The sequence below is a fragment of the Apaloderma vittatum genome, unplaced genomic scaffold (genome assembly GCF_000703405.1).
Source record: "Apaloderma vittatum isolate BGI_N311 unplaced genomic scaffold, ASM70340v1 scaffold3260, whole genome shotgun sequence".
Classification (NCBI taxonomy): domain Eukaryota; kingdom Metazoa; phylum Chordata; class Aves; order Trogoniformes; family Trogonidae; genus Apaloderma; species Apaloderma vittatum.
The window spans coordinates 158,193-180,292 of record NW_009692720.1 but is presented as its reverse complement, the minus strand read 5'-3'; the positions used below and the strand labels follow the sequence as shown (position 1 = coordinate 180,292).

Genomic DNA, 22,100 nt, shown 5'->3' with positions numbered 1-22,100 from the left:
TTATATTTATATTTATATTTATATTTATAGCTAGGCCTATAAAATTATAATGACTTTGTATCAAAATACAGTGGCTCCAGTGTTCCTTAATACTGCAGTAACTAAACAAACATGTAAGCAGTATACTAAATTCTACATATTCTTAATCGTGGCTGCATATATTACCGCAGTAAAAGCTACCAAGGCTGCCGATGCAAACTCTCAGAACCAAAGAAGGGACAGCTTCAATTCCATGCGCCCTCAGTCCGCAGGGTCTTCCAGCCTCTGAAGCCACCTTGCTGCCGACTGTGTGTGCTTGAGCTCCTCAGTGCAACTTGTACCTTGTAATGATGCATTTTTTCCTTCCTCTTATTTTTAAAAGTGATGAATTTTTGTTTTAGTCAAAAATTTCTGGAAAAATCCTGTATGGCACAGATCCTGTTACATGAAGCTTCATATTGCTTTGGCAAATTCATGAACAACAGTCTTTTAAAGAAAGAGAACCATGATTTTAGGCATTGCAGTCTGCATTAGGATTCCATAATGCTAAAATATAATGATTTTCAGTTTTTCCTTCAAGTAAACATATGAGCATCACCAGAAGAGTTCAACAGAGCTGTGTTTTATTGTAACTTTATTGCACTTGTCAGTCAGCCTTTCTCTAAACCCTGTCCTCATAAATCTCGTCTTTTCCTTTAGTTATGTGTTGATGTTAGCAGTTCTGTGTGGCTTATTGGTTTGCAACATACTGTATTCTGTGCTCTCTAGGCCTCTAGGAAGTTTGTCTTATGTGTATCTAGTCCTTATTTTCCTGCTTCAAGCTCCCTGATAGCCAGGTATTTTCCTCCATCTGCTTCACTTTGTGCTCTAGAAGCTTTCTGAATACATGGTAAGAATGTACTGTAAATATGTACTCTAGAAGGTCAAATTTTGCTTCCCTCCAGAGAGGGAGGGATGCTCAGCGTACTGCAACCATGGAATGCAAAAGACAATTTCTCCCTCTCTTTCCATGCTATTTTAACCAAATTTCAAGTATCCAAATAATGGACTTGGAACAAAAGAATAGAGAAGCTATACTATCCATCACAGCTTACATAAAAAGATGTTTCTAGACCTTCAGCTAATCAATTAGTAGCTAATTCTGTCTTTACTACAATATCAGACACAAATATTCCCTTTAAGCTACCAATGTGTGGTTTTGGTGTAGTGAATATAGTGACATAGAAGTGAAAAGCAAAAATAGCATCTTGCAGAGAAATTGAAATTGGCCTGTAGATTTCAAAATAATGCCTTTCTGACATGGTTTTACCGAGACCAACAGAAGTTGCATGTCTGTATAAATTGCTTTTTGACTACATGCAAGGCATTCCTTCTACTGTCTGAAATTTCATGCCAGCTCCTCAGAGCCCAGAGAGAAATGTACCATTCTAATTTTTTGTGTTCATAGGGAATAAAAAAACCAATAGCATATGAAATAAAAAGTACTTGGACCTGTGCATATCACTTAATTGTTAATTCAAGAAATAACAGTACTGCATACTCAGAGCTGGATCAGCTGAATGCATTTCTTTCCCCCATTCAAATTAGAAAAATACAACAAACACAAACCCAGACGTCTCTGTGAAACAGTGTCATTCTAAATTTTTCTGCTCCATTGAAATGATAATTTTGTTATGCATTTATTGTGAAACCGTGCGAAAACAGAAAACTGTAACATCCAGTTCCAAAAATGAATGACATTAAGGCTTTACTGGAAAGCTCAAAATCAAAGAATCAAAAAGATACACTGAAGTAATTTGTTGTAGGTCATAGCCCTAAATTTTAGGTCTATTTTAAAACAAACTTTAGGACACAATAGCTGTTTTCAAGTATTGGGAGAATGACTCAGTCTGTACATGAAACCTTTGTTTATTATTTTGTTTTCCCTTTTGTGGTCTCTTCATACACCTTCATTCATGAATAAGTTAAGGTATTGAAAAAATGAATGAAATTCCTAAACCTTTTTATTTTCCATTGTTATATCTTTTTAAAAACTAGTATCTTGTTTCATGATTCATGATTCTTCTAGAAATTTTTTTTTTAAATGTAAAATAGTGTTAGTGTTGAATTTGGGTCTTGAGTGCTGCTGCTTTGAGTAAGCTGAGCTGTTAGGAAAAAGTGAAACGTTTTTCTGTGTCCTGTGGAGAAGGAGAGCTCTAGGCATTTCATGTTATCTTATAACGTGATTAGAAAATATTGGTAGTTGTGTTGGATTTGGACAAAGCATAGTAATAAATTCCTATCTTAAGTGTCTGGAAAGCCAGTCAAATTAGCCGTGACTGTGTCTTCATGCTAACAAAAACCTTGTTTTATATGCTTTTGGTGGGATAGCCATTTAGAATCATCTTGCAAGCAGCCTGGCTGTGTTTACAAAACAGATTTTGGGAATCAATATCTATGCCTGTTTGGAAGGGATGCAAATGTCATATCCTGCCTTTATGTGGTCTGTGAAATGTAATGACTGACAACAAGAATGGCTAAAATATATATATTGAATGTAGAGACTATTTTAAGAGCAGCACGTTATAGTTACGTGTAATCATTTACCTATTGGCAAATGGCTTCAGCTAAAGAAAATGCTCATTAGTATTCTTCCTGCAAAATATCAGAAACAAATTTAATGGCATAATAAGTAAGATGAGAACCAAGTAGCATGAGTCTACTGATTTTACTGGCATTATGTAACACTGTAGAAATGTGACTGCACTGTTAGTGTAGGTTTGCCTTTGAAGTGCTTTATCTGTTTTTATTGTGAAAATCCCTTGTGTCTAAAGTTAACCAACTAGTGGAAAATAGAGGATGAGGCCGGAAAAGATCGATGAAATTGCCTTCTAGATAGACTAACTTGCTTCTTCCTGATAGCATTGTATTGACCATTGGAAATTTCAAGACCTTACCTAAAATGCAGTGTTCTCAAACAAGTGAACAATACAGAAAAAAATGTACCTTAGTATGCTGCCATTATGCCTGTTAGATTACTTCTGAGGCAATTACCAGCGGAAAAAAAACCCTGAAACCATTGTTTTCAGAAAACTGTAATCTGAAAACTGTAATCTGTTTTCTAAGAGTGGTAGATAATGTTATACACTATCCCTTTGATAATTTCCCAGTCCTTGATAAATATCAGGGAAAAGAATCCCTATTTTTTTGTCATTTTTAACTGAAGACAATGACAATTTAATAGCATATGTATTTCAGGTGTCTCATAACTTTGTTCTCTGCTAAAAGCCAATATTCCTTATGGGATTGTTTCAAGAACATTTTCTTGACAGTTATTATTATTACTATTATTATTATTATTATACTTAAAAGGAACCTGTAAGAAAGATGGGGACAGTCTTAGCAGGACCTGTTGTGACAGGGCAAGAGGCAATGGTTTTAAACTAAAAGAGGGTATATTTATATTGAGTATAAGGAAGAAGTTTTTTACAATGAGGGTGATGAAACATTGGAACAGGTTGCCCAGTGGGGTGGTGGAGGCTCGATCCCTGGAGTCATTCAAGCTCAGGCTTGATGGGGCTTTAAGCAACCTGATCTAGGTCTCCCTGCTAGGGGGGTTGAACTAGATGACCTTTAAAGGTCCCTACCAACCCAATGCATTCTCTGACTATTTAACAGCCAGTATGAACAATGCAGCAAGCTGAACTTAAAACAGTTGATATTTTTCTGGAGGTGTTCAAGCTACACTTGTCTGGATTGCATTGAAGCCATTGGAGCCTTGTAGGTAAGTTACCTTACAGACTTAATGCTTGTAATGACAGGTAATGTAATATGATGGCATATGAAAGAAGATCCAAAGTATCTGCATTGCTACCTCTGTCCGGAAGATCTGTGTTTAAGGGAAGTGTAAACAGACATGAATCTCAATGCTAGAGATAGAATGATAAATTCTCTTAACTCTTAAGTACACATAAAATTCAGGAACTTGATATGAAACATACAGGAACAGCCACACTTCTGTCACTAGGAACTGGAAATAAAGCGGGAGTAGGAGGCTTGTAGGGAGTTTGTCAAGCCCATGAGAAAATTATCCTGACACCAGTATCAGCAATGTATTCTGTTTACAAATTTCTCCTTTTTTTTTTTTTCCTTTTAGGCTTTGGAAAACCAGGTATGGGATCTGCTGCATGAAGCAGACAAGGCTGCAGAAGAGAACAAAGAAAAAAGTCAGGTTTATGATGCCATGGCCAAGACCCTTGGGGATGCATGGGATGCCCTCATCATTATGTTAGAAAAGCGACAGGCACTTCTGGAACTTACTTCAGTGTTCTTTGAAAATGCTCTCGAGGTATGTATTTAAATCAAATTACTGTTAATTTGAAACCTTGCACATCTTGCAGGTACTCTGTGCACTGTAATTTTACTCTGTTATATATGTTCACTGCGTTCCTAAAGGATTAAGCAATTAAGAAAATAAAAATCTCTAGATATATCCTTCCTTTTCCACCTTCTGGATAGTTCAGGATGAAACTGAACAAAAAATTAGATTTTAAGAAATATCTTAGTCATGATGTCTCCAAAATTTCTACTTTACAGAAAATGACAGTGAAAAATGGAAATATGCTAAAACCTAAAATATATAAATCAGTGGTTATGGACATTCTGCAGAATACCTTTAGTCTCTTATAATTTAAATTACTTGGTGTTGAAAGAACTGAATTCCCAGATGCCTTAACTAATGCTTACTGAAGATTGGCCTCTGAAGGTGTTACACTGAAATATCCACACAGCTAATGTAATTATGCAAACTAAACATTAGTCTAACTTGCCAGTCTTTTACTTGAGACTTCCATGTGCGATGTGTACAGGAAGACAAATGTGTGAGCCCAGAGACAGACATTAGAGTGTTGTCTTTTCCTCTTCACCCATTTATCTCTTATCCTAATTCACTGATACTCAAGGCACTAAAGCAGAGGGGGATTCCGTGCCCTGCAGGTGTGTGCTAGCTCTGTGTTGCCTCACATTCAATTCTCCCCACATCCCAGAGCTCTGAAGAGTTTAATAATTCTTCCTGATAATTTTGTTTCTACAATAACGCACTGCCACCTATAAATTATGGAAGCAAGCATTCTTCTGCTAACTGTCCTAATTCCAAGTTCAATAATCTGCTAATTATTGTGTCTTAATGATGTGTATTACACAAGGAAATAAGTACAGAGTTGGCATAAGTATCCCTATGATAAGTTCTGTACAGCCAAAGGTTGCAGACTAAATCCTTCTGAGCCTAGCCACAGGCTTATGTCATTAAAACAAAATGCAACAGCTGGAGCACAGCAGAGGTCACACCCATTGTATATAGAAGGGAGGAAGTAATGCAGTATCACTTTAAGTAGGAGTTGCTGAAACTTTTTGTGGAAAGGTTTTTCTGTAAATGACAGCCCATGATTATGGAAATATTAGTTTTATTGTGGTAAAAACCAAAATGTATCCCAAGACTAGCCTTAATGAAAATTAGAGCTAAAATCTCAAATGCTGATACCTGGTAGATTGCTTTCTAGCTCGCAGATCAAGAGGGAGAAAAATCTGGAACAATAGAAAAGACAGGAAAATGTAGAGTGCTTGCTTTTCACCTTCATTAATTTCATCGTAGGTTTCAACATCTTATACTGAAACACAAGTTTGAACTGTACTGTTTTCTTAATTTTTGAAATGAAGCAGTAGAACTGATAAAGATGGGTTAAGATGCAGAATATGTGTCTTGACTTTGAGTTACTTGAGCTTGGAATTGCACCTGCAAAGGTGACAGCCAAATAAAGAATCCCAGTCTTAGTTTTAACAATCTAAGGAGATATGAAATCTACTCCAGGTCTCCATGAAATGTAGCATGTTTCAATATTTTAAATATGGAAGCCATGGAAAAATGAACTAAGAGTCATCTACATTCATTCTTCATTATATACATGCTGTTTCCCCACTATTATTACTTAGCTTAAATCTGCTATTCACTTCTGCCTTTAAAAGATTGCTTTGAAGTTTGTATCTCTGATGTTGCCCTTAATTGTTTTTTTTCTTTTCCTCAATACTTTAACAGTAGAAAGAAGTTCTGGGAAGGAGACCTAAGTCAAAGGATTCATTCATGTTAAGTGATTTTGCTGAAGGCTCTGAATTAACAGTTTCTTCTGTAAGAACTTCTTTTCAGTGGGTCTGAAGGCAACATAGGAAAGATGATTCATAATGTGACAAACTATAATTACAGAGTATGTCAACTGAAATTTGGATTCCCTCAATCAATGAGAACTTCAAAAGACAGAAGGTGCATAGAAGCAATAGAGCTGTCACTGAAAATGCCTTTTCTCAAGAATTTAGAAGTTCTCATTCTATAATGTAGAGATTATGATGGAGTTCTGCAAAAGAAAAATATATCATGCTTTTTGCCACCCTTTGTTTTCTTAACACAGTTTGCTGTTAAAATTGACCAAGTTGAAGATTTCCTGAAAAATGCCCAAGAGTTTGACAATATAGACTCTTTGAGGGAACTCCTTCTACAACAAGAGCATCATAACAAAGGTACAAAGAGTATTCCACTCCTGATGGTGTGTGATTGTGCACTGACTTCTTGAAAGAAGATTTTACTCTTCCCGTGTGCATTTAAACAACCCAAAATCCCATCTTTGGACAAATATGAAAATATTCTATTTGGAACAGCAAATGGTGAAATAACTATTCATCAGGCCTCCTGTAATATATGGAACTTCTAGCTTTGAGTTCTCTCTCATGGTTCCATCTTTGCTGCTGCAGAACAGCTGGTAGCAAGCTTGTATGCTGATTTCAAGGCAATCCAGGTCAGGTGGGCTGCTAACAAACCAAGCTGACTTGTACTGCTGAGTTGCAAGCAAGTCCTAAAACTATCCTGTTTCATGGGAAAATTCATCAGTTATCATAGCTACCAATAAATAAGCATTTTCCTATGGAAAACTTTCCATTAGAAAATTTCCAATTGGCTTTAGCAACAATCCCCTGCAAAGCCCTTTAATTTCTTGAGAGTGGCCAAGGGAGAAGTCAGCCTTCTGCTTTCTTTTGCCTAGGGATGGAATTTGAAGCAGGAGTGGTGAAATGAGGGTGGGAGCTATGAGATAGAGGTGGCAACTAGCCAGCTTCAGAATCTGTTTGCCTACGGTGATTCCCTGCATTTTGCTTCCGCCTTTGAGGAGTGGGGCTGTGTTTGACTTCCCCATTGAGTTGTCCAATCTATTCCAAGAAGTCAAAGAGCTGGAAATATAACACTCTCGGAAAACAGGTGCTCTCTCCTCTTCCACCACAACTTTTCTGTTCATATGTTTGCCTAGAAAAATTGTTCCATGTGACTTTTTTCGTTTGTTCAAATTTCCTGTGAAACGTCTTTTACTGTGTTGTGGCACTCTTAATTCAAAAAGGGCAAATTTGTTTCTCTCTAAACCAATCTCATTGTGTGGCATTATTTATTTTTTCCCCTCTGGAATTCCATTCTTGCAGAGCTTTTGGAAAAGTCTTTTGCACTTTTAAATAAAAGCCAAGAGCTAACTGAATTCATAGAAGAATTCAAATGTGAGGGGCCAAATGCAAACCCAGAGCTGATTCAGGGAGCCCACAGCAGCTGCTTGAAAATTGACAATCTCCTTGAAATGCTACAAGACAGGAGACGGCAACTGGACAGATTTCTTAAACATCAGCGCCAAGGACTGGAGCAGGTTCTGCAAATTTGTTTGTGGCACCAACAAGAGAACCAGGTAAGAAATATAGTATTAAAGAAAGTCAAAATGGAAAAAAAAATAAAAAATCTACCAACTGCTTTACAGTAGAAACTATTCGTGAAAAGGAACTTCAGTATATTTATTAGGTTCATACTCCTGGGCTACTTCTGTTTGATGAGATCCTAGCTTTGGGATATTTCACTTTGTCACTATAACATCCTCATAATTTATTTTATAACTTCAATGTCTTCAAAAGTGCTGTTATGTGGACCCCTCCTGTAAGTTATCAAATATGATGCTTAAAGCCAAACTAGATGTCCTTCAGACTGAATTTCTAGCACAAACAAACCTCTAGCTATATGAGCAATAACAGTAACTGGTAATAGTAATTACAACTGCAGCAGGCTGAAAAAGAGGAATAAATAGGCCAAAAGAGCATACAGTGCTTCAGTCTATATAGGCAAGAAACATCACAAATGAGAAGGACTGTTCCACTATATTGGAACTTGAAATGCCTTTGTTGACTGGTATACATCATATTTAGTGGTGTTTAGTGTTTTGAGCTTGAAGAAAAGGTCTGAGTAAGAAGGTGGTTCAGGTTTTGTCTTTATTTCTCACCAAATCTATAAATGGCAATAAATTAATTCAGTTTTCCCCAAGCTGAGTTTCACCTGGGATGGTAGCTGGTAAGTAATCTCCCTGTCTTTATCTCAATGTATGAGCTTTTAAATTTTAGTTTCTCCCCCTGTTCTGTGGAGGAGGAGTGAGAGACTGGCTGGGGGGGTGTCTGGCAGCTGCCAAGGCCAACCCACCACAACAAACTAAGCTATGTTGTTGGTTTGGTCTCCCCCATCCCGTTGTTTGTTGGAAAATGGCTGTTTCCGGTTTGACAGTGGGAAACGTGGGAAGGCAGTGGAATACTATAAACATTGAAATCACCTGGATCATGATCAGTGCAAAACAATCAGTGTAGCAACCTGAAAAAATGTTTACGAGCTTTTGATTTCTGATATGGATTGTTCATCACAAAAAGAGCAGATTTTTTTTTTTAATGAATGACAGAAAATTAATTTTTGAAGAACTGGAGTAGTTTTACATTTCAACCACTCGGGAAAAACTGGTTTGTTTATCAAACAGGCATTTTAACCTTCTCTATTTTTCCACTCTTCCATCAAAATAACTGAAAGTAAGGTTCTAGGTTTCTTTCTTAAAAAGCAATTAAATATTCCCATCTGTCCCTTAAGAGCTGTGCTGGTTTGAGAGCCCCAGAATCAAAGCTCATGGGGCTCCTGGCACAGGGGGCAATCACAGTGGGGCAGGAGGGGCAGCTGTGCCTGTGGGGAGGAGAGGATGGGTCAAGTGACCCAAATGGACCAATCACAATGTTCCTTCCCATGGTGCTCAGTATATAAGGGCCCTCAAGAAGAGCCCTGGGGCCTTTTGTGCCTGTTGGGTTGGAAGGATTGCCACCAGCTCTTTCTGTGCTGCTGCTGTTCCCACCTCCTGTTGTCACTCTGCAGAGTCACTTTCCCCTGCCTCCCTGAGTGGGCATGGAACAGCTCCTTTTCTGTTGTTTTTTGGACTATGATCAGGACTCTGGGCTCAGGCACTCCTCTTTGTTGCCAAGTCCAGTCTGGGACCTTTTTTTTCTGCTCTGAACCTTGTCATCTGGAGGGTGCAGGTCCCATATTAACATATTCTCTTGTATCTTTGAGCATATTTGCATACTTGCATAATATCTCTATCTAGTTTGAAACCTTGATTGTTAGCGTTAGTATTATCTTCTTTTTCGTTAAACTGATTCAAGATTTTTTTTCATCCTCAAAGTCTCTCTCACTGGTTCCCCTGTTATCCTCCCCTAGGAGAGTGGTGGTGGGATCACAGAGAGTGCATGGCAGAGTTTTGTGGCTGCCCACCCTTGAACTTCAACAAAAGCTAAGCTAGCACAACTGAATCACTCAGAGGTATCAGCTGTAGTGGAAGCTAAATGATTAAACTTACTGTAATGGAAAGAAGTATTGCCAAGTGGTAAAGGGATGAACCCTTTATTATAACAGGTTTAAAGAATTATTTTTCTCCTCTGCCCAGCATTACAGAAATGCTAGTTTGCTTTGCTAAGCAGATATAGAGAACAGTCCTAATACACAGAGAAATTTTTCACTCCCTTTTAGGACATTTTTTATTGTCCCTATTGTTCATTTGTATTTTGGTGTATCCATAGTAAATGTTCTGTGAAAATGGATTTCTGGGAAAAATGTTTCAATTGGCAAGCACACCATCTGGAGGACATGCTCAAGAAATGGAGACTCGATAGTAAAATAATTTGTTTGCTTTTCTAGTTCTGGTGAACTCCTGAAATGATGTGGCCAATTTTTTTAACTTAAAAGTTTCCAGCACATTTTAAAGGTTCTTTCATTTTTACAGTTGTTATAATTTATTAAATAAAGCTTCTACATGAGCCGATTTTTGAAAAAAATAAATTCTGTAGCATGCTGTTAAAAATCTATATTACCTGGAGTACAAAGTCATTCTTAGTATGCTATATATGATGTAAGTATAGTGGTGGTATTCCAGACTGAAAAGACTGGAGGAAGTCCTTGGTACTAATAACTCATTCTGACTATTTTAAAATGCAAAAGGAATTCTTGCCATGTGTTGTTTACAAAGAAAGTGAGAGGTCCCTACTGTGAATCAAGCAAAAATAAGTATGCAAGTCATTCTATGCAATTTAGAAGATACACTTGTATACTGCATATGTTCACTGCATATACTTGCTGAAATAAGTCTACGAAGATGTAATAATTTTTTTTTTTAAGATAATAAAGATTATTCCACATGATATTATCTCAATAGCTTAACTGGATTTTTCAAGCCTGCGGCATTGAGATCCTATTAGTTCATAAAGCCTATTCAGTCTTTTTTTTAATTATTTTTTTTTCTTCTGTATTTCTGCGAAAGATTTATAATTTTTTACTGTACACAAAAGGATTTTTTAAGTTCATGTGATTCTAGAGAAAGACTGCAATATCTTTATCATGTTATAAAAGATGCATTATTCTAAGTGTAACTATAACTAGATTTTTTTTTTTCTGTGTTAATTTATAATTTGGTCATACATGATGAATATATTTTTGTCTATTTTGTTACATGTATTCCAGTTTATCTTTGGTTTTGACCACAAACATCTTCTCCCTTTAAAAACATTTAAATAATCCAAATGCAAACATGTGAATAAAAGCATGAATATTTAGAATACACAACAAAAGGAATACAAATTAGGGCTTCTTTTGTAGGTGAAATTATCTTGCACGTATTTTTAAAGTTGAGCAGTTACTTCTCAAATTTTTCACTGACTGAATTATTTTTATTATTTATTTAGGTAACATCTTGGTACAAGAAAAACATCAGAGATTATTTTCACAAGCAAAGCTTAGGCTCATCTCTAATGGAAAATGAAAAGTTACTTCAAGAGCTTGAAGAAATGGAAGTCAAAGTGAAAGTAAGAAATATGATAATTGATCAGTGAAGGAATTTTAAAAATTGAATAGTAAAATGTGAACTGAGGCATTTCATAAGAACATATAGGTGTAGATATTTGGTGTGTGTGCATAAGATATATATTTATATGTGTCTAAATGATATTTTTTTTACTGCTTTTTATGCAAGCCTCCATGTTTCTCTGTGTTTTTCTCATTTAGGACTTTAAAAGGTAAAATAATAGTGGTCCTTGATATGGGTTAGTTGGTTTTTAAATTTAGTGATCAAGTCCAGAATGGTAGTTTACATATTAAACCATAATTTTATTAGAATATTACCAAACTTTAATGATCATATGGAATAAAAAGCCAGCCACTTCTACCATAATTCATTGTCACTGAACTGTGTTACGTGATGGGAAGAGGAGTTTGCCCATTTATTTCTTGGGAATAGAAGCAGTTGAAAATACTATTTTCATTGTAAATATCAGTTTTTCAGAGAATACATCTGTTACTATTGCTTAGAAAAACATGATGGGGTTAAAGAAAATGTTGGTATAAAAAAAGATTATTTGTATGATTGTAAACTGTATCTATTTAGAATCTTTTTTTTGATCTGATTGTGCTATCATCAGCTAAGTGAGGTTCCTCACTCAGGATCTTTGCTTGCTGTATCATTTTCAAGCAATTGTATTTGGATAACTCAGATGACCAAGTGGGCCTTTTCCACCCCAGAACCATTGCAGTAGAAATAAATGCCTTTTTAAACAATATTCTGTTGAGAGCAACCAGCAGGTTTATGATTGCTTCCTGTTATGCTTCCTTTTAAGTTTTATAGCTAAATGTCACATTTGCCTGTTTGCATAATTTACAGTTAACTGCTTCAAGGTTTATTATTCTGCTGTTCTTACTAGCAGCATGTTCTAGCAGTGGGTGTGAAATTCTTGAAGTCGATGTTACTGAACATGTTGGTTATGCTGATGATGTGCAAAAACAGTGGCCAGGTTCTACTTGCATACTTCAAATAAATTTCAGACAGCTGCACTACAGGGATTTGTGCATCAGTCTTTACAGCACTGAACTGCAAATGTTGAGATCAGAGTAAAGGAGGAGCTTGGTGTCTTGATTTTAAAATTCAGATAAGTATTTCAATCACACGTGTATTCCAGTAAATATTTGTTAGATAGCAGAGATTAATGTTAGGTGCTATCACTGCACAAGATAATGTTTTACTTGTGTGGTTGGAATACACTGAAATACAGAACAGTCTAGAAACAAACTTGACAACTTTACTCGCAGACTAAAAAAAATCAGGCTTTTGAGATATATCATGTCTGCACATGAAATTCCCTAAATCTTCAGCAACTCACAGGCCTTCAGTGTCTCATTGCTGACCTAAAGTATTTTGACTTCACATGTATTTTGGAACTGCAGTACTGTTGTATGAAGTATTCTGTTTGAGAAGCTATTGATTAATTCCAGGCAGAAGTTTGGGGAAGGCCAGTGAAGAACCAAGAACAAATTTTTAAAAATATATTGTACTAGTCCTGTAAAATTTTCATTTCAGTTAGTCAATCAACATGATACTATTGTCTTGAGTCACCACTTTCTAGGATACAATCTTTCATCCCAGTTATGACAGAAATTCCTGATAAATATGGAATTGCAAATAGCTGTTCTGTTCAAATGAGCCTACTTCAAAAAAAAAGGTTGCACTCAAACTCTATAACTGACCTTTCCTAATTATTACATGGCACTCCACTACTTTTTGTGCAACTTGAAACTTTATTAAGCAATGATTTCATATTTTCTTTCAAATCATCTGTGAAGTTCTTAACCGTGACGAGGCAAGAATATGCTTTGGAACACAATGATTTAAAAAATGCAACACTAGCAATTTATCTAGAAATTTTATCAATTCAGTTAACTATTTTATCAGTTTATGTGAGAAAATATGGACATGGCTGTGAAGAACATACCAGGAAGATCTCTTGGGAGTACCTTACACAATACTTGGCTAATTAACTAACTACATGCTTTTTCTCTAGCTTGGTCATTGCTTAGAGAATAGCTGATGTCTGCTGCCATTCATCTAGCTCTCTCACACCAAAACTGAATGTTTCCAAAAAGCAGTTAGGAGCTTTAAAATATTGTATTTACCTTGCTGCAAAAATAAAGGTAGATTTTGGTTAATGTATTTCCTATACTGTCTGAATGGCCATGACAGTTTCTAACAGCATTCTGTTAGAAGTAATAAGGACGTTCATAAACTAGTCTTAAACTACTTTGGGAATTCTTTATTAGGATCTAAAGTAGTGTTAATAAATATTTTTGAGTAACATTTCATATTTATACTGTAGCTTTGAGGGTGTGAATGAAAGTTTCTGTGTAATAGACATGCAGAGCAGTGTAAGTGTTCTCATAGGAAGTAAAAGTTCTGGCATCTGAACAGTTTCACACTAAGAAACCCCATGTGTTTACCTACGTGTATTGTTGCATTAGGACAAATAGGACAAAGACTGCTTAAATTGTTCAGAGGTTAGGCTAAGGAGGAGTTACAGGATGAATATGTTATTTACGTGACTGGGCTGAGAAAAGAAAGGAGAACGGTTTATCACGTTCTCAGGTTGGTATCTTATCTTGAACGTCACCTTGCTAAGAGGTGAAACCACTTAAAACATTGCTGCCTTGTACAATAATCAGACCAAAGATGAAACCGAGGATTCATAACTGGAAAAAAAGCCCTCAACTCTCCAAAACACTAAAAGGACACCACCCCCACCAGGATTTGAGAAAAGAGATGGATTTAGGAAGTTGTGTTTTAGTGAGGATATCTGCCATCACTGATTAACTGCTTGCTGTTGCATTTCATGTGTATTGGGGGTGTTTGTCACAGTAAAAAGAACTGCTAGCACCACATCGTGGCCATCTCTAACTTTAGAGATGAAGAAAAGTAGTATTCTAAATTGCTTGCATTATGTGTATTTTTTTCTCCTTTTAAGGACTGAACAATGTCAGAATAGGTTCACCTTTTTAGTAAGAATTAGTAGAAAGTTGGCAAGTACTTCTCTGTTTTATAGATCTGCAGGCTTATGAGGTCTCGAGTAGCCATGCTAGGTAATAACATGCTGTAATGAAGTTTCAGGATGGTTCTTACCGACCAAATTAAATATTAGTATCAATGGAATTGATTGCTGTATTTGTTTTTATTAACATAAGCATCGAGAATATTGCATTAACCTGCTTTATTTCCTGAGCTCTCACAGCTAATACTATCTGAAAAGCTACTTCCATGTGAAAAGTCTGTCTGGGCCCTCCTGGACAGCCATGCTCCTGTACCACTCTCTGCTTAGATGCAAACGCAGGCTGTTCACCTTTTTTTGCCTGCTTTTCTAACACTGACATTCTGTTGAGGAATTTGACAAGTGCTGCATTTCATCTGCACAGCAGCTGTTTTAACACACTCCTGTATTTCGATAGGCAGAGCAAAGTATATAAAGAAAAAGAATTTTTATGGGCAATTTCATTTTTACTGCAACATTCATCTTTCACGTGCAGCAGATGCAAATCTACGTTCATATATCAGGTTGTTCTTATTGTCTGATTTTCCTGCAGAGCCATCTCGGTGCCTTGGGAGAGTGCTTCATTTCTAATGTTCCTCTGTTAGTGCTCTGGGGTTTTTCTTTTCCATTTGTTTTTTTTCTGGTTGTGATGGTTTTTTGTTTTTTGGGGTTTTTTTGATGGGTCCCTCTTTGTCCTGATGTTATCTTTTACCATGTCTCAACAATTTTATGGGAGATAACTGAGTTTCAATTACTTTTACCTCTTTCTAGCTGTGGATTCTAACAACTCACTGTTAAATGAACCAAGGTATCCCATGATTCAATTACAGACATAAGCTGAGCTCAGAAAAATGTCAGCGATGAACATTTTTACAGTATGAGAGAAAGGGTTAATTTATCAAATATTCTGAAAAAATATATTTTATACTTAATTGGCTTATGGCTTGATTGCTACTTTATCTTCTATATGGATCATAATCCAAAGTTAAATACGTGTGTTTCAAGGTTTTCTCATCTTAGTCTTCACTGGAATATTCTAAGATTATTTTACACAACTTCTCCGGTGTTAATCCAAAGTTTGAATTTTTAAATAAGAAATGTTTATGGTATAAGCCAAAAAAGCCCATTCATCTTACAGCAGTTCTTTAATAAGATGAAGTTTTAGGCATTTCTACCTTTTTTTTTTTTTTCTTCCCAGGCTTGTGCTGAATATTTCTGAAGGCAGGAAAGAATCCAGGCTTTTACTTAAAACCACAATAGTTTTACTTCATCAGTTTAAACACTGATTAATCAAGGAACCTAGGAAGATCTTACTTTCCTTGCTAAATGCAATAGTAAAAGCAAATTTTTAAAAGACTCACTGCTGTGAGGAATAAGTAAGAATAGTGACATGACTTGAGGAAGCATGTTGAATATAGATACATATGATGAGAAATTCACAAACCTTTCTTGACAGATTGAAAAGTCAAGGTAACAGTAGGCTTTGTGATCCTTTTAGGAAAAATGAGTAACAAATATTTTAGTGCTGACCAACAGATTGTTAGGAATTTAGCATGTAGATGGGTGAAGGACAGAAAAAATTGATGCTTTTTTCCACAGAGTTTGTATGTCCTGTTCATGGATAGCATAGACTTTTTACATGTGGAAAAATTGCCTTATAAGTAGAAAGCTGAAAACGAAATTGTTGCTAGCTATTTTACTGACAATTGAACCAAGTTTGAGTAACGACCAAATAGGATAGCAAATGAGTTCCATGTGTTGCCTGGTCTAGCCGAGAGGTGGTGGCCCTGCCCATGACAGGGAGGTTGGACTAGATGATCTCTAAGGTCCCTTCCAGCCTACGCCATTCTATGATTTAATACCTTCAGAGAGTTTGCAAGGTTGTAATGTTCATGGAATATTTTAAATTATAAATTATTCTAATAAAGTGGGTTTTGAGCTTGTGTGAAAGATTAGAGAAGCTTGCCTCAGTAATAAATGAGGTGGAGTTTAACCTCTGCTTTAAGAGCGCTTAAGAGTTGCTGTTGGGAACCTTGTAACAAACAGGTTTACAAATAGTGCAATGAAATCCTTCTATAGGAAAACATTTCAATATAAAGTGAGTAATTTTTTCTATACTTAGCCTTGCTTGCTGTAATTATAATTTACACATTCCGATACACTGAAACAGCCTGGAACTTTTTTCTTTATCTGCTTCTGAGCTAACTATAGACAATTTCCTGTTATATTAAAATATGCATTTTTCATTCTTGCATTGAATATTATTTTTATAGCATACACAAGTAGCAGAAAATAATAAATTGAGGATACACATACTCAACTGCACTTTTTTTGCCTTTTTTCAGTTAATTATTATTGATCCTGGTTAAAAACTCTCAACTGTTATGTTAGTATCTAATTCTCATTAACTTCTATAAGTTTAAATGTACATGAAATTTTGATTACGATCTGACCATGCAATGAATCTAATACCAGTCATTCCAGGTGCATGCATTGGAAGGTGATGACGTTGTGGTGCTGATACAATTGGATGTCAGGGGTGCACACCTTATTCATCAGTAGGCCAGTTAAGCGGTGCACATGGAGAGATCTCCTTACTATTTTTTTTTACCAAGATAAATCTTTCAGGTAAAAAGGAACAAATAAAGCACAGCAAACTGTAATTATCCTCAGAATCCTTATTCTTGCTGAATATTACTTAGGACAGTGAGACAAAGATAGGATTTTATGAAAGAGGAATTGTGCATTAGAGCACAGGTTTCTCATAATTAAAAGTGCAGGCTGGAGATTATTGCATCTAGATCACAAAAGTGGGTGTTATTTTAATTTTAAAGAAAAATAAACCGAAATTAAGATAGATTTTTGCTGTAGTTGTTTATCAATAATGGACAATTTAAAAATAAATGAATGCATTGTTTTTATTGTGCCCCAGATTTATCTCATTGCTTCTTTTTTTCAAGTCCACAAGGAATACTTCAGAGGTTTTTTGACTGTTTTATTGGGAAGTGGTGCAACTTAATAGCAGGATATTTTAAAAGAGCAGTGTTTTTTGCAAGCGTACAAGGAAATATAGCAGGCGGCATTTAGTCTTCGGGTGCTTGTTTGTGGAGGAGCTGAACTTGGAAAAATCTCTGAAAGGCTTTTCATAAGGGTTCCCATATTGAAAGAAAGCAAGGTTAGCATCAGTAAGATAGTTTTGCTTCTTTGTAGGCATACAGTGCCAAGTATACTGAAGCATAATGAAAACACAATTCTTGATAGAATCCTGGAATTCTGACACATTTCTTTTTCAAAATGTTTAATTTGTTGAAATATGTGGAATTAGTTTTCTTAACAAGCCACTTAAGCTGGTTGGAACATTTTAACAGTATTGATTTAGTTTATGCTAACTTTTTAATTATTTTTATTGGTAATACTATAGTAAGTCAAAAGCAAAAGTAGGTTTAATGCGAAAGAGTTTTAAGGCATTAATTTATGTCTGCTTAGGTCTTCTGTGGCAGAAAGGTGAAGGTTATTTGCCACAGAGGGAAAAAAAAACCCTACTCAGCAGGATTGTCATATTTTTCCTTTCCTCTTCATCAGATTTTCAGGATGAAGGAATATGTTGCATTGCACAGAAATAGGATATTGATCAAATAATGCTGTAATCTGAGACATTTCTTATTATTTAAGTGAAGTTAGCAGCCCCTTTATGTTTAATAACCTAAAGTATTTTTAAGAATTTTTCCTCCTCAAAAAAGTTACTTAATAACTAAATAAGCTTTAATATCCTCTCAAATTGCATTTTCTTTAATAAAAATTTGCTTATTAATCTTCAGAGTCTCATTTATCACATAAAATCATAGAAAAATCCATTTTTCCTCAACTTTGCTAAAGCATTTTTCTCCAATATGACTTGCAGCAGTTAGTACCATAGACTAACTCATGCAGAAAGTTCCATCACTTCATATACCTTTGTAGCTGTGTTTTGAGAGAGATTAAAGGTATTTTAAATAATTCATGAGTTTGAAAATACTGCATTGCGATGTATCAACACCACACCAGGGTGTGATCACACTTCGTATTCCATGGTTTTGTTCATATTTTAAAATTGCTGTTGTTACCCATGTCAATACCCTCTGCTTCAGCTCTAGTTCACGTACTGTGAAGCTGCAGAGAGGAATCCAAAGTTCAAGGCAAGCACATACAGGCATGGCCTGCTTGCATGTGTTTTTCACTGACCCGTGAGTAATGCTAGGTCCTTTTCCTGAATATTCTAGATTGCAGGAAGAAAATTAGTCGTCTTCACTGGAACTGCCGTGTAAGCTTGGCTCTTTTGGGAGTTGTATGGTGGCTCTCAGTCCATAGCAACAGGGAGGGAGACTTTACATCTGGTGGAGAAGTCTCTGTAAAATAATTGGCTGATCTTTAAGAACAAGTGTTTCTACCACACCAGTTGTTGCCACAACAACGGACAATGTCAGAAAAGCAATGCACTGAACTGTACAGACCGAGATAGGTATATCTCCACTTACTGTACTTCAAAGAAAGATAAAGTAGCACGATGGAACACTGGGAGGGAATTAGTATTGCTGCTGTTTGTGAGAGATCTGTGAATAACCAGGCCACTTCTTTTGGGAAAACTTCTAAAATAGTGTCTCTCATTAGCAATGATTTCAATTAAAAAATAACAAATGCAAGACTAATGTTCTTTAAGCATGCTGAAAATAAAAGAACCTGCACTGTAATCTTGTGCCATATGCACACTTTGGAGTACTTTAATGAAAAAATGTCTGTCTTACTTTTAAATATTTGTTTGTCTGCTTTCGTAGACATTTAATAAAAATCAGTGGCAGGAAATGAGAAATGAAATTCAGAAGGGTTCTTGTATTATTTAATTAATTACCAGAAATGTGGAGGAAATATGCTACCTAAGGCATGGGAGATTGTAGTATAAAATCAGATGCTCCTTTTATTTTGAACAGCTTAAGGCAGCAGTTTTAAGTATTGACAAGGACAGCAAGGATAAAGTACGCTGTGTAACAGACTATTTTACCGTTTTTGCTATAAAAACACGTCAAAACCAAAGGAGTAAACACCCAAGCAGTGGTTTCAAGACAGGAAGAGTTTAAATGTTTTTTTTCTTCCCAATCCCTTAAAGTAAAGCTCGTTTCCATTTGGGCTATCTAGTCTGACATCCCTTTCAGTAACTCTGATTGACTGAATACTGTAATAACGGGTGAAAAAAATGTAGGGTTGAATACTGTAATAACGTCTGAAAAAACTGCAGGGAAAAAATCTTTTGCTCGTGAAGATTTAATCCCTAAATTTGATTTATAATTTTGGTTAGTGTACTAGAAGCACAAGCCAGTTCGGTGAAAAAACCAAAAAGCTGAAAAAAGAAATAGGACTCAAATAGACAATCAGTTCTGATTAGCTAAACACCTTCCATGTGGTGCAACATACACAAAATATCTATATGCAAACCTTGTACTGAGGCAACTAAATTCATTTTAAAGCACCTTCATTTTAATGTACCCAGCTCAGTCAAGTGTTAGTAATGTTTCCAGTCTGTGCCTTGATATTGTGAATTGTGATCTTCCTTTTTAAAGCATCTTTTCTGACACTGCCACTAGGAAAGTTCATGATCAGATAAGGCAGAGACGTGCTTTGAACAGACTTGTGGTTTTGTGTAGGAAACCAGGGAAAATGTACAATGGAGAGTGTCAAGAACAATAGCACACCTCACTGGAAGGGAGAGTAACTTGATTTAATTGACTACCAGACAGCTCTCGGCAGAAAGCGATGACTGAAAGCAGCTATTATCTAGGCAATATTTTACTATGTTCTTGGTTAAATACTTGGGTTTAAGGGGCTGTTTGTGATGGGAGTGCAGTCTTACCCAATAGAAGTGTTTTGTCTTTGTTATCCAGACTACTCTTCCCAGCAGACACACTAGTAACCGCTACTTCTGCCTATGAAAATGTATCAAATGATGTGAATGCCACCAGTGAAAACTCTGTCACTAAAACCATAATTTGCTGAGAAATCCTCCCTAGTAGAAATACAGTTTTAAATGGCGAAAGCTGTTAGGCCTATAAATGCGATACATGTTTTTCAGTATTTATGTTACTGTTATGCAGGTATATTACTTTTCTATCTGTAGTTCATTAAAAGGATTGTTTTCCTGTTAGGAATGGAATTCCACTGTGGAACAACTGGAAGCTGAAGCTTTTAAGATCTTGCTTTCAGAGGATTATACAGAAAAAGAACATCTAAAGCTCTCAAATCAGAAAATCTGTCTGTTGCGAGAAGAGGTATGCTTCCTTTTGGAAGAAAGGAAAGCTTTGCTACAAGAGGCCAATGACTTTTTTCATACCACTGGCAAGGTTGGTAAGAAGCTAAGTCTGTAACAATAACCTGATAATACAACTGTCAGTATGCTCTTGAAGTCTAATATATGTGGGATTATGCAGCGTTTGATACAGCATTTGGAATGCAAAATTACAAACCTGACTATGCTTTAATATGACCTTCCACCTGAAGCTTCTATCCAAAATGGCAAATGCATTTTAAATGTTTGGGGGTTTTTATTTTTTTTTAATAAAATGTATGTTGAGAGGAGCACTCATCTTCTGAAATGAGATATTTAGAAAATACTATCTGTCAAAACCTGGACTTTAAGATCATGGGCTCTGTCATGATGGTGTAATGCTGTATAAAGATACAGGAGCTGCTCTAAAACACCCAAACTGTTACAGGCAAGTACAAACACCAGAAATAACATCTACAATTCCAGTGGTCTCCACAGGGGCTAGTTAATAATCAGACATGAGGAAACTCAAGGACAACGTACAATACCTCATACTGGGCATGTCATATGCTATATGGTCTAGACATGATGTAACACCAAAGTGGCCGGTTAAAAAAAACACAAACAAAACAAAATGCTATTAAGCATAGCACAACTGATATCAGAAAGATAATGTGTAGGCAATAATTTCTATCACTGATGTGTGCATGAGGAGAAGCAGTGATTCAGTTTCCAGAATTAGATTCTTGTAGCTCTCACGAGAGAAGGCTGGGAGGGGCCTACCTGTCTACTGAATCCTGAACATTGCTTTCTCTTCAGATCCCGATCCCAAACTCAAAATATCAGATTTGTATTTCCTCAGACATGTTCTTGAAGTTGTTTTAGACTAGTCATTATGTGAGTTAGATTACTTTTGATATTCTTACTGGTTCATGGCCTGAGATGTTAAAATTCTTTTCCGAAGGCCATATTACGGGATAGCACTTAATCACAGTTCAAAATCTATAATGGATTTTTAAATTAAAGTGATTCTTTGAACCATTTTAATAGATGTTCCATAAACAAATGTTGAAAAACTTTTATTGTTCAAGTAAAGAAAACAGACTGAAATAAAAAGACTGGAAAATAAATTGCCATAAAACGCTCTCACTTAAATCTGAAGTATTTGTAGCCTGGTTACTGGAAGCGTATTCACTTGTATTACTTTTGACCTTTTCTCTTTTGAGAGAGTAGCTTGAACTTGGAATTAGTCTTTCCAAAAATTACATGATTTTCTGAACAGTTTTCCTTAGTATAAGCAAAATCCAGTTTACAGTAGATGTATGCCTATATAATAAAAATCTAAATCCCATTTGGACACTCATTTGACACTAACTGGTTCTGTTTCCTAGAAATTCATTGCAGAGGTGAAAAACAAATTGAGTAAGAAGATTTCTCCTCTCTTATAGAAGTAGTGCTGTAAAATCTTGAATACTTCCAATTTCTCCCAAAAATGTTAGAATGTTGAGGTAAGAAGAGGATTGCACAGTTAATTCAAAAATTTTCATACTAAGGTTGGTGTTGGGCATACCCATAGGAACAG

The 22,100-nt window shown here is 35.9% G+C and overlaps 1 protein-coding gene across 1 annotated transcript in view; it reads left to right on the top strand.

Annotated features, from left to right (window-relative positions):
- Positions 1-4,114: 4,114 nt before the first annotated feature.
- CCDC141 (coiled-coil domain containing 141) overlaps positions 4,115-22,100 on the top strand; it is a gene marked incomplete at its 5' end in the record, with an annotated part of 53,123 nt that continues 35,137 nt past the window's right edge. The window contains 5 exons of the mRNA XM_009865107.1: positions 4,115-4,306; positions 6,417-6,525; positions 7,471-7,724; positions 11,068-11,187; positions 20,400-20,594. Of these exons, the coding sequence (XP_009863409.1) occupies positions 4,115-4,306; positions 6,417-6,525; positions 7,471-7,724; positions 11,068-11,187; positions 20,400-20,594 (870 nt within the window). The remainder of the gene's footprint in view (positions 4,307-6,416; positions 6,526-7,470; positions 7,725-11,067; positions 11,188-20,399; positions 20,595-22,100) is intronic.